Source organism: Poromitra crassiceps, assembly GCF_964638095.1.
Source record: "Poromitra crassiceps genome assembly, chromosome: 22".
Taxonomy (NCBI): Eukaryota; Metazoa; Chordata; class Actinopteri; order Beryciformes; family Melamphaidae; genus Poromitra; species Poromitra crassiceps.
In genome coordinates this window covers 5,372,331-5,384,830 of record NC_139647.1, presented here as the reverse complement: position 1 = coordinate 5,384,830, position 12,500 = coordinate 5,372,331, and the positions used below count along the sequence as shown (strand labels likewise).

The following is a 12,500-nucleotide window of genomic DNA, read 5'->3' as shown; positions in this document are numbered from 1 at the left end:
ACACCTCGTGTAGACGAGCAGTAAAGTGAGATGAGGCCTGGGTGGTTTGCATAGTTGATGGCTGCACCTTTATCTTGTATGTTCCCGGCCACTGCCTTGGCGTCCATCACCATGGGCGAGATGGTGTGTGAGAGGACGTCTGAGGCGTGCTTCACCGTGTCTCTGAAGCGCGGATCCTCGGAGTTCTCCACCTCCCTCTTGGCCACCAACAGCACCCGATTGGCTCGTCTCGCTATGCTCGTCGCCCCGGCAACAAGCATCTGGGGCTGGACATTCGCCATGGCGACGCGGCATTTGTCGATGTCCTTCTTTATGGCCTCCTCAGAAGCGTCGAGCAGAGACTTGGTGTCGATGGCCTCATCCACTAGACCTGTGGTCAGAGAGAGGCACACGCATGCACGCACGCGCACGCACGCACGCACGCACGCGCACACACACACACACACACACACACACACACACACACACACACACACACACACACACACACTAACTCAGTATTTCAACCAATTCTTCGGTCATTTGTTGTGATAATATGTGCGGTATGTACTTGTGTCGCTGCTTTAAACAAGAACAATGTGTCAGTGTAAGAAATGTCTTACCCGTGAGTTTCTCCACATTGTCGATCCACTGGTTCTTCATGGTGTCAAAGTGCTCATATGCTGCCTGGTTTCCAGGATTCTTCAGCAGGATTCGGGCAGCAGAGGTGACCTACACATGAACAGACATGTCTCACTCACACTGTGTGCTCAAGACTCTAACGGCTGTCATTTCCATTTCATCACTTATGCAATCATGCAAAAGTGGACAGAAGCAAACTAGACAGCAGAACAAACCGAGCACCTGTGGTGTGAGCTCCCTGGACAGACTCAAACTAGACAGCAGAACCTGTGGTGTGAGCTCCCTGGACAGACTCAAACTAGACAGCAGAACCTGTGGTGTGAGCTCCCTGGACAGACTCAAACTAGACAGCAGAACAAACCGAGCACCTGTGGTGTGAGCTCCCTGGACAGAAGCAAACTAGACAGCAGAACAAACAGAGCACCTGTGGTGTGAGCTCCCTGGACAGACTCAAACTAGACAGCAGAACAAACAGAGCACCTGTGGTGTGAGCTCCCTGGACAGACTCAAACTAGACAGCAGAACAAACCGAGCACCTGTGGTGTGAGCTCCCTGGACAGAAGCAAACTACCGTAAATTCCGGACTATAAGGCGCACCGGTCTATAAGCCGCACCTTCAAAGTTGACTATTTTTTTCTTATATAAGCCGCACCGGACTATAAGCCGCGGGTGTTTTAATGGTATTTTTTGTTTTTTTTACAGTGCACACAGTGTCCGCGGTGTGGTGAAAAGAGGGCAAGAGAGGAAATTAAAACAGAAGTGGATTTATAGTTAGAAAGAGTGCTAAAGAAGAGAGAATTCCGTTTTTTATTTTTTTATTTTAGTTACTCACAGTACTATTGACCAGTCCAACTCAAAAGATATTCGGCAGTTTCACTTTGAGCTCTTGTTCCGCCGCTGTCCATCAATGGTTATGACGAGTCTCGCTGGGTACAGTACGCCAAAGCGATATCCATTGACTCGATGATGCTGTTGTATGTTGCGCGTTTCTGTTGCACCAACGCGGAGAGGTCCTGCCGGACGAAAAAGCGCGTACCCTCCCAGGTGAGGGGCTTTCTTCCCCGCAGCCTGGAGGATGAGTTGACGGTCGGGCCAGCGGAGTAGGCAGATGAAGATGGCCCTCGGTGGCAGGCCGGGGTCTGGACGTGGCCGAGGCGCCCGGTGTGCCCTATCCACCTCTGGTGGTTTCTCGCCTTCCTTCAGGTCCAGGATGTAACACAGGATTTTGCCACGAAAGCGTCCATGTCACCAATCTCAGCTCCCTCTTTTACATTGATCAGGCGAATGTTATTTCTTTTACTCCTGCTGATTAAGTCATCAACCTGCGTGTGCAGGGTTTCGATTTTGCATTTTATCCATTTTCGGACTCACTGTGTTGTTTTTGTCCTCCAGTGCGCTGATGCGCTTTTCCGCATTATAAACTCTGTTCACGGTTGCCTTAGTTTCTTTAGTGAGTGAGTGGATGGACTTCTGCACGTTTTCAAACTTGTTTTCAAGCTGCTCAAAACCTCTGAGCGATGTCGGACTTAATCGATAGTGTTTCACGGAGTAAAAGTTTAGCCCAAGCCGTGTATCTCCAGCCTCCAGCAGGTGAGTCATTTCCTCATTCATGGCGTGATTGCTTCGTCTTTTTCTTTCTGCTTACCTGTGTTGTGTTATGTTATGTTATGTTATGTTGTTAAAAGAGGGCAAGAGAGGAAATTAAAACAGAAGTGGATTTATAGTTAGAAAGAGTGCTAAAAAAGAGAGTTTTTTTTTTTTTTTTGGAAAAAATCCATAGATAAGCCGCACCGTTATATAAGCCGCAGGGGCCAAAAAAGGCCAAAAAACGGGAAAAAAGCCGCGGCTTATAGTCCGGAATTTACGGTAGACAGCAGAACAAACCGAGCACCTGTGGTGTGAGCTCCCTGGACAGACTCAAACTAGACAGCAGAACAAACAGAGCACCTGTGGTGTGAGCTCCCTGGACAGACTCAAACTAGACAGCAGAACAAACAGAGCACCTGTGGTGTGAACTCCCTGGACAGACTCAATCTAGACAGCAGAACAAACAGAGCACCTGTGGTGTGAACTCCCTGCACAGACTCAATCTAGACAGCAGAACGAACAGAGCACCTGTGGTGTGAGCTCCCTGGACAGAAGCAAACTAGACAGCAGAACAAACAGAGCACCTGTGGTGTGAACTCCCTGGACAGACTCAAACTAGACAGCAGAACAGACAGAACACCTGTGGGGTGAGCTCACCTGTGGGGTGAGCTCCCTGGCGTGTTTGACAGCAGCATGGATTCCCTCTACTGTGCCCTTATTGGCTGATCCCACGGCAGCAGCCTTCTCTGCAGTCGCCCCCAAACGACCTGCGTGAGCCTCGAAGTTCCCCGCTCGCTCTTCAAAAACCTACAACACACATGAACAATATGAGGGTTACACACACACACACACACACACACACACACACACACACACACACACACACACACACACACACACACACACACACTTATTTCAATGGTTTATCACTGTGGCGTATGCATTCATCTGAATAACAGTTAGATGTCTGAATGGTTAGATGGGATGGATCACAGAACAGTCTGTTGTGCATCACTGACCTCCTCCCTGTTGGGGGCGTCGGGGGGAGCAGTGGCAGACACGGCCAGCAGCTTGATAGGGGTGGTGGTGTCACTGAAGACATCAGACACTTCCTGGGTCATCACCTCCTGCATGCGCCCCCTCAGGTCCTGCCACCAGCAGTGGAGACAACAGGTGAGATCATTCCGATGGAGAATCCAACATGCTGTATGAATGCTGCTGAAACAATCTATCAATCCAAATTGATTGCGAACAATTTTGATCATCAAATTAATTGGTTTGAGTAATTTGTTTAAGAAGAGAAAAAGAAAAGTCTAAATTCTCTGATTCCAGCTTTTTAAATGTGCATTTTCTGGTGTCTTTACTCCTCTATGAGAAGTACACTGAATCTCTTTGGGTTGTGGACAAAAAAAATCGATTAATCAAGAAAATAATCGACAGATTAATCAATAATGAAAATAATCATTAGTTCCAGCCATTGTTGCAGCCCTAGAAACAACACATGACAGCAGTAGAAATATTTTCCCATCGGAGTGCTCCATGGGCCACTAGATGGCGCTCTTTACCAATAAAGACTGAGGAGGACAGAGGATGTTCATTTGACAAGTTTTGGTTTTAATTAACATGCATGTCTTAAGACCACACTTTGATTTGGTGTCAAAGGTGTCAAAGCCACTCCCCTTTGGAATGAACTCCTCCCCCGTGGAGCCACTTTCAGCCAGGCTTGTTGTTGCTGTGCGTACGTCACCGTTACGCGTCATTACATCAACAAGTCGGAATATTGCTGTGTGTGTGTGTGTGTGTGTGGGTGCGTGTGTGTGTGGGTGCGTGCGTGTGTGCGTGCGTGTGTGTGTGTGTGTGTGTGTGTGTGTGTGTGCGTGTGTGTGCGTGTGTGTGCGTGTGTGTGTGTGTGCGTGTGTGTGTGTGTGCGTGTGTGTGTGTGTGTGTGTGTGTGGGTGCGTGTGTGTGTGTGTGCGTGTGTGTGTGTGTGCGTGTGTGTGTGTGTGTGTGTGTGTGTGTGTGTGTGTGTGTGCGTGCATGCGTGCGTGTGTGTTGCGTGCGTGTTGTGCCACCTTGAGGCTGTCTTGCAGCTGTGCAGCTGTGGCTCGCGCGTGAGGGGCCTCAGCCTCTCCCCTGCCAGCCAGGTCTGCCAGGTTTGTCATCATAGCTTCCGTGCGATCGCAGCGGCCAATCAGATCCTGCCTGTACGGGCCCACCAGGCCCCCCGCCAGCCTCCGCCCCTCCCCCACCATCCCTCTGATCGCTGCCTGACCTGGGGAGAGACAAGGGTCAAAGGTCGTTCTCACTCACGTCACACTTGGCTACCCAATATCACACAGTCTCCCTGTACAGTACTCGCTCTCGACACTGAGTGAAAGGCTCAATAACAGGCCTGCAGTTATAATAGGTACTGAAGACAGACAGGAATGCATGCATGGAGTCCATGGTTACCATGCTTACAAGACAAATAAATAGAGAAGTTGTTTAGGTGCTTGTTGTCTGGTCTGAGAAAATGTCTAGCAAGTAATATATAGATGAGAAGTGTTTGGTTGTATCTTCTAAGCCAGCATAAAGACAGCAGTGGGTAGGTACCTTCGTTGCTCTGGAGTATCTCACACTCTGCTCCCATGGGGAAGCATGGGAGATGGAGGCAAAATAGGAAACAATCAAACTTACAGAGAGTGGCAAACGATGAGAGAACGCTCTCTGAGTAATGACGAGTGAGTCAGTCGGTGAATCAGAGAGTTATTTATGAGATGAATCACTGTGGACCTTTAAGGAAATTAGTCACCGCCACTCGCACAGGCGTCCCCTCGCACAGGCGTCCGTACATCACTCAAGCAGCCCACTCACCGACTCCTCTGTCGTCCAGCCCGGGGTTGTTAACCCAGCGGAGCGCCTGCTCCATCTTGCCCTCCAAGGTGATCGCAGGCTTGGCTGGTCTCATGTTGGCCACGGCCCGGTTGGTCTTGGCCTGCAGGGTGAGCAGCGCCGACCCGATCTGCTTGGCCAGCGCACGCGCCTCCGGACTGTCGCCTTTACCCCTTTACACAGCCACACACACAGGAACACACATTTAATACCCCTTTACACCACCACACACACAAGAACACTCATTTAATACCCCTTTACACCACCACACACAAAGGAACACACATTTAATACCCCTTTACACCACCACACACACAAGAACACTCATTTAATACCCCTTTACACAGCCACACACACAAGAACACTCATTTAGGACTGTCGCCTTTACCCCTTTACACAGCCACACACACAGGAACACACATTTAATACCCCTTTACACAGCCACACACACAAGAACACTCATTTAATACCCCTTTACACAGCCACACACACAGGAACACACATTTAATACCCCTTTACACAGCCACACACACAGGAACACACATTTAATACCCCTTTACACAGCCACACACACAAGAACACTCATTTAGGACTGTCGCCTTTACCCCTTTACACAGCCACACACAAAGGAACACACATTTAATACCCCTTTACACCACCACACACACAAGAACACTCATTTAATACCCCTTTACACAGCCACACACACAAGAACACTCATTTAGGACTGTCGCCTTTACCCCTTTACACAGCCACACACACAGGAACACACATTTAATACCCCTTTACACAGCCATACACACAAGAACACTCATTTAGGATTGTCACCTTTACCCCTTTACACAGCCACACACACAGGAACACATGGGCCAGACAAAGAGACATGGCCGCCAAGGTGCAGAAATGAGGTGCAGAAACACTCCTAGCCATCGACTATATAAAATATGGACGTCATGACAGCTCCTCAAAAGTGAAGCCAAAACATCTCGATCACCCCCTGCTGGTGGCTGGCTGCAGTGAGCCAAACTAAACAAAGTACATGTCAAATACATTTTTTCCAAAGATGGTTTCTGTCATTTAGGTAGTTCTTATCACGCTAATGTATGTTCAAGTGCTAATATCTCTGCTAAGTTTGTTTTGAATTGGTTATTTGAAAATATAAAAAGGGGTGATTGACAGCTGTGACAGCCACTTTCAAGCCGTCCCTGGCAGCGTCTCTGATGACAGCGCTGCCGACTTATGTTTGAGAATTGAAAGTTACGTAGATACGTCGAGAAGAGATGTAAAGTTAACGCTACTGTCATTTTCCATAACCGTGATATGACAAACGTGTGTATGTGGTTAGTTGTGTGTTTACCTTAACAACCTTTCAATCGTAGGACAGTAAATTGTAGTCTTAAGGTCCTAACCCATCACATGTACCAAATCTCACCAGTCACCCGTTAGATCTCCCTCCTTCCCCATTAAGTTCAATGACAGTCTCTTGAAGGGAAATACCACAGGATTATGTCACAGGGTAGACAATTGTGTCTGATTAAATGAATGTACTGTTCTGTGCAAGCCCCCCCATCAGAATGTTCACAAAATCGGCCTAAAATATCCATCAGGCAGGACAGTGTTATGAACCTGAAACCGAGTGGTATTTCCCTTTGAAGTTCGACCCATTTTCCACCCTGTAACGGTTACTGGCCCTCCACAATCACTGAACACCAGAAGCACATCTGGCTCCACACCATATTCAAACATCACTGAACACCAGAAGCACATCTGGCTCCACACCATATTCAAACAGTTTGAAACCTTATTGTAGGACTGAGGCCCCAAGCCGACAGGCAACAACAACATGTTCTCCATGCAGCTGAAACACGCCACCTATTGGTGACATGAGTTTGCAGTTTGCGCCTGTGAACAGAAGGTCTAAGGATTACACATCACATTCACCGTGCTCATTTGTCATGCATGTCTAAGTATCAGGTATGGAGTCTCCATCCCTGATACGATGTGATACGCATCTCCATTCATCTGATACATCAGAGATACGATATGAAGCAACTACTGATAGGATACGGCTTAAGGTGCGTTCACACCGAGATATTTATTTTTCGCTCTGTCGCTCAAGTCAACCCTTTGGAATCGCTCTGTCGCTCTGTTTAAATCGCTCATCAACAGGCACACGAAATGACGGACATGTGGGGGATATAACGTTACGCAATGTCATGATGTTTGTCCACTACGAGCCACCGTCATTGTTTACAAGCTAAAGCCTACATGTATCAGCGTGCTCCTAATGCAAGCTCCATACCGGTAGTACAGACTTCACTTCATGTCAGCTGTTAGTCTGTCAATGTGGTTTGTTGCCACACAATAAACCAGCGATTTGTTCCAAGCCAGTGTGATCCTTGACTCGCTCTCACACGGCAGCCAATCAGCGTTGAGCGGCGAGCGACTGATGCCAGCGTATTTTTGCTCGAGTTGGGATATTTCATCTCGAGCGACGAGCGTATTTTCTCCCTATCGCTCTGTCTCTGCCGCTCGGACGCCCAGCGATTTTTCTCCCAGGCGAATATACGCTCAATCGCTCGTTTGCATTGACTTTGTATGTAAACTCGACGCCAGCGAAAAACTTTAATAGGTCGGTGTGAACGCACCTTTAAGGTCCTTACACATCGGGAGCGTTTTCTTCGTGCGATTAATTTGCACGTCAATAATATTTTCCAAACCTATATCAGTCAATGCAACCGTGCATACCAACAGCGAAGTTTCGCTGAGCGTTATTGCGGCGTTTATTTTTTCGAACCACGGTCGATTTTTCAGAAATTCGCTTCCGACGTGTACACATCTGTGCCTGTGATTGACAGGTGGGTCAAAACTCGCATCGCAATTTCGTGCCGTATATTCGCATCGCTCTTGATGTGTAAGGACCTTTAGGCAGCAAATCATAAATTAACTATAGAAGTGCCATTTAAATGTACATATTTATTTCTCTAGTACTGCAACTCAGTAAATATCTCATGTATGCTTTTTCTTTACTTCACTTTACCAATATAAATCCAAAGATGTATATAAATAATGTATAATATTATATATACATATATATATATAATTTAATATATGTAATATAAATCCGATTTTACAGATGCAAAGATGTCAAAACCGACGTGATGCGAGGTCATCTTAATTGTATCTGATGCACACGTTTTTTAACCGCTGCAATCGCAACTGGAATTTGATGCCGGTGCACCGAGTCTTCCCGTCCCCAGTATGCATGGCTGTGCCTGGTTGTGTTCAGGAGAGAGAGAGAGCGGAACGTACTGTTTGCGTAGCTCCACAAGACGGGCCGTGAGACCGGCGATCTCGCTGATGGAGCGCAGGATGTCGTCCCTCTCTTTGGGGTCTTCACACAGATCTGCGATGCGCTTGGCCTCGGCCAGCAACGCTCTGATGTTCTCCTCTCCCTCTGGACCGCCGTTAGGATCCGCCAGCCAGGCCTAAATGATGCACACATAATAATGATCTGCCTGTTTCATATCTAGTCCTGCAGAAGAAGCAGTATGTGTGCTGTAAACGTATGTAGAAAAACACCAGCGCTCTCTGTCAAAATTAATTGCACTATGATACTGTATCTATAACCTGTCAGTTATTCAGTTTGTTTTACTGAAAAGTCATTCCTCTGTCTGTTCTGTGCCCCCCCCCAGTTTGTAAACCACTGATTTAGCTGATACATACCTAGAGCAATTTACAGTTAAGCTTCATTTTAAAATTACAAGCCAACAAAATTCTGGAGTTTGTCAAGGTTTTACTGAGCCCTTTTTCACATGCCAGTGCTGAAGTTTTGAGGTGCTCCACAGCGCCGGATGTATGGGTTCGGTGCTCAGTGGTTGGGAGGGTGTAGTGCAGTTTACAATTTTGAGCATCGGCTCCGGCATATGGTGCCAGGGCACCCACATCTTGGATAACAACATTGTCTCGTGGGTGGGTACAGTTTGATTGTGATTGATAACGTGTATATCGCGTGCAGCCATTTAGCCGGGCTTGCGGTGGATATAGGGGGTCCGGACCCGAGACGAAGAAGGAAGAATGACTGATGAGTCTCGCGTTGAGGCTAACTGTCCTTACAATATTCCTGTGACTGGAGAATGATGTTTAGTAGTCTGACCTGAGCAGCATCCAGCCGCCTGGCGATGGCCTGCTTGGCGTTGATCAGAGCCTCCAGCCTGCGGGCGGCGCTGTCCACCTTCCCAAACAACAGGTCCAAACCCTGGGAACACTGTGCTGCACGCTGCACACACCCTGGGGACGTGCCCTGGCCTCTGACACGGACAATAAACACACATCAAATATTACACGTAAAGTTATACATATGTATAATATGCATAAGTCCTATTATGACATTATGACATAAGTCATAGTATGACTTAGTGTAGGGTGCAATGATGCAGTATGTAGTATATGATGTATGTTAAGTCCTTTGAGACATGGACTATATAAATAAGCACTACCTGGCACGCAGATCTGACACCTGCTCAGTCATCTGTCCCAGAGCCTTGGTGGTGGCCAGCACATCTTTCCTCTCCTTCCCAGCACACAGCTCCCCCACCTTACCGGCCTCATCCAGCACCACACGCAGCGCCACCTCACCAGCCTCTCCTACGAGCAGCGACACCCAGGGTGACATTATGGAAGGACATTGTATCGAGAGGCAAAGTGAACGTCACTTTCTGCTTCAGCACTGTACCAGAGATTTTTCCAATCTATTTTTCCATAGACATTTCGTAAAATGCTTATAAAAATAGTTTTACTTGGTCAAACCAAACGGTTCAGCTATATTTAGAATCAGGAGAGACCATAGAACATTTCTCTCCAAAACTCCAAAACGTTAAAAAAACACCATCCGCATTTTTTTTACGTTTTGGTCCAAGTGAAATGTTATGTTGTCTCTCCTGTTTCTAAACAACAAGTACAACTATTTCTATAAGCATTTTACGAAACGTCTACGGGAAAATAAATGGCGGATGAAAATCTCTGGTATAGTGCTGAAGCAGGAAGTGACGTTCACTTTGGCTCTCTGTTCTAGATGCAAATGGCTGATGAGATGTGAGTGAGATGCAGTTACCTGGCTGTCCATGGGGGTCTTTGAGCCAGCTTTTAGCTTGTGCCATCTTAGACTCAATCAGTGCCAGAGACCTCTTCATAGCCTCCATATCCTGGGGTCAAGAGAAGACAGAGTATCGTGCATGGCTTTCACAGATGTTCTACAGCTGTATGACTGGTTGTTTAAAGGGACAGTTCACCCCAAAATAAAAATACATATTTGTCCTCTTACCTGTGGTGCTATTTATCCATCTACTATATCGTTTTGATGTGAGTTGTCGAATTCTGGAGATCTCGGCCGAGTACAATGGAACTGGATGGCACTCGGGTTGTGGTGCTCAAAGTGCAAAAAACAAATAAATAAAATAAAAACTCAACAGCAATGTCTCTTTCCAGAAATCATGACCTGGATACTCAAGATAATTCACAGATCCTGTTGTGAGCAGTTACATGTAGGAACTATTTTCTCTCGAAAAGAAAAGAAAAGAGAAAAGAAAACCGAACTACACCACATAGCTGCTAGCCAACTGCTGCTTCTGCTATCTTAGCAGTTGGCGGTGTAGTTCAGTCGAAAAGAAAATAGTTCCTACATGAAACTGTTCACAACAAGGTCTGTGGATTATCTTGAGTAACCAGGTCATGATTTCTGGAAAGAGATGTTGCTGTTGAGTTTTGAGCACCACAAGCCGAGTTCCATATCTACAGCCGATATCGGCAAAACTCGGCCACTCTCCATAAATGGCTACAGGTAAGAGGACAAATATGGATTTTGGATTTTGGGACGAACTGTCCCTTTAAAGGTAAATTCTCATTTTCAATGAGCAATGGCTTCCGTTTATTCTTACTGATGATAAGGGGGCGAATGGGGACATTAGAGGGAAGTCTAACATGCTTTCTATAGCAGGTGAAACATCAGGTGGAGATACTGCCCATCTCAGCTATGATGGAGGTGTCTGGACATCAACGAGTTTAACTATCATTTGTGACCTGAGAAGACACTCATCCTTTGCCAATGTCTCTCTCTCTCTCTCTCTCTCTCTCTCACACACACACACACACACACACACACTGACAATAGTGCTTATCACAGGGGCACTTGAGGTCACACTGTACATACATGTGCGCGCACGTACGCACGCGCACGCACGCACACACACACACACACACACACACACATGCGCACACACGCACACACACACACGCACACACACACACACACACACACACACACACGCACACACACACACACACACGTCCTTGTCTGAGCTAGTGTGTGCAGAGAAACATGCAGGATTACAGGTTAGACGAGTGAAACAGATCTTATCTTCATGTTCTAAAGTGCCCTAAAAATATCTCTCTGCCAGATGGATTGAATTTGACTATACATCTATCTGACCAAAATATTATGCAAACTTCTTATTTATAACACTATACTGTACACACTTTTGTCCGGTTGAGCCCGACAAAAAGGTCTTTGAAGTTGCGATGATCTTTGAAGAGGTAGGGTACACTTCATTGGTAGGGTACTTAAGAGGTAGGGTACACTTAATTGGTAGGGTACTTAAGAGGTAGGGTCAGGGCCGGTTCCAGAACCAGATGACTAAGGGTGCATCCAAGATAGGAAGGGGTGCAGATGCCCGGCCGAAGGCCGGGCCCACTCGGGTGGCCGGCCGAAGGCCGGCCGCCCGAAAAATTTGACATGTTATTTTACTAAAAATAATGCATTTGACCATCATTTCAAGTAGAATGATACCACCCAAGCAAGAATATTTCAAGTGTTTCAAGTGCTTTACTGAAATATTTGGACCATATAATGATAATACAATTATCTCAACCTTAAAAGGTTACATATAGGTGCCAAAAAGCCATAAAATCACATCAAAGAACAAAGAAAAACAACAACGATAATTCAAGTTTAAACAGTAAGTGTGCAGCTGTAGCATTTATTTAAAAAAAAAAAAAAAAAAAAAAAAAATTTTTTTTTTTTACTTTTCAACTGAGCATGCAGACAATTAAAATAAGGGTGCAATGCATGCTTTTGCACCCCCGTAGAACCGGGCCTGGGTAGGGTACACTTAATTGGTAGGGTACTTAAGAGGTAGGGTACACTTAATTGGTAGGATACTTAAGAGGTAGGGTACACTTCATTGGTAGGGTACTTAAGAGGTAGGGTACACTTAATTGGTAGGGTACTTAAGAGGTAGGGTACACTTCATTGTATACTGATTGACAGTGTCCTCAGTGTGAGAGCGACTCGTCAACACTAAGAAGTAACGCCACTTGATTCTATGTTTCCTTTAGAGTGACTCGTCGTCAATACGAAGAAGTTA

General features: G+C 46.4%; 1 protein-coding gene across 2 annotated transcripts in view; it reads right to left on the bottom strand.

Annotated features, from left to right (window-relative positions):
* The window catches only part of LOC310796001 (vinculin-like), a gene marked incomplete at its 5' end in the record, with an annotated part of 47,501 nt that overhangs the window by 8,929 nt on the left and 26,072 nt on the right, over nt 1–12,500 (bottom strand). For both annotated transcript variants that reach the window (XM_083658147.1, XM_083658148.1), the window contains 10 exons: nt 68–370; nt 603–711; nt 2,866–3,015; nt 3,228–3,356; nt 4,281–4,480; nt 5,062–5,252; nt 8,392–8,567; nt 9,236–9,389; nt 9,579–9,726; nt 10,193–10,283. In XM_083658147.1, coding sequence (XP_083514273.1) covers nt 68–370; nt 603–711; nt 2,866–3,015; nt 3,228–3,356; nt 4,281–4,480; nt 5,062–5,252; nt 8,392–8,567; nt 9,236–9,389; nt 9,579–9,726; nt 10,193–10,283 — 1,651 coding nt within the window. The remainder of the gene's footprint in view (nt 1–67; nt 371–602; nt 712–2,865; nt 3,016–3,227; nt 3,357–4,280; nt 4,481–5,061; nt 5,253–8,391; nt 8,568–9,235; nt 9,390–9,578; nt 9,727–10,192; nt 10,284–12,500) is intronic.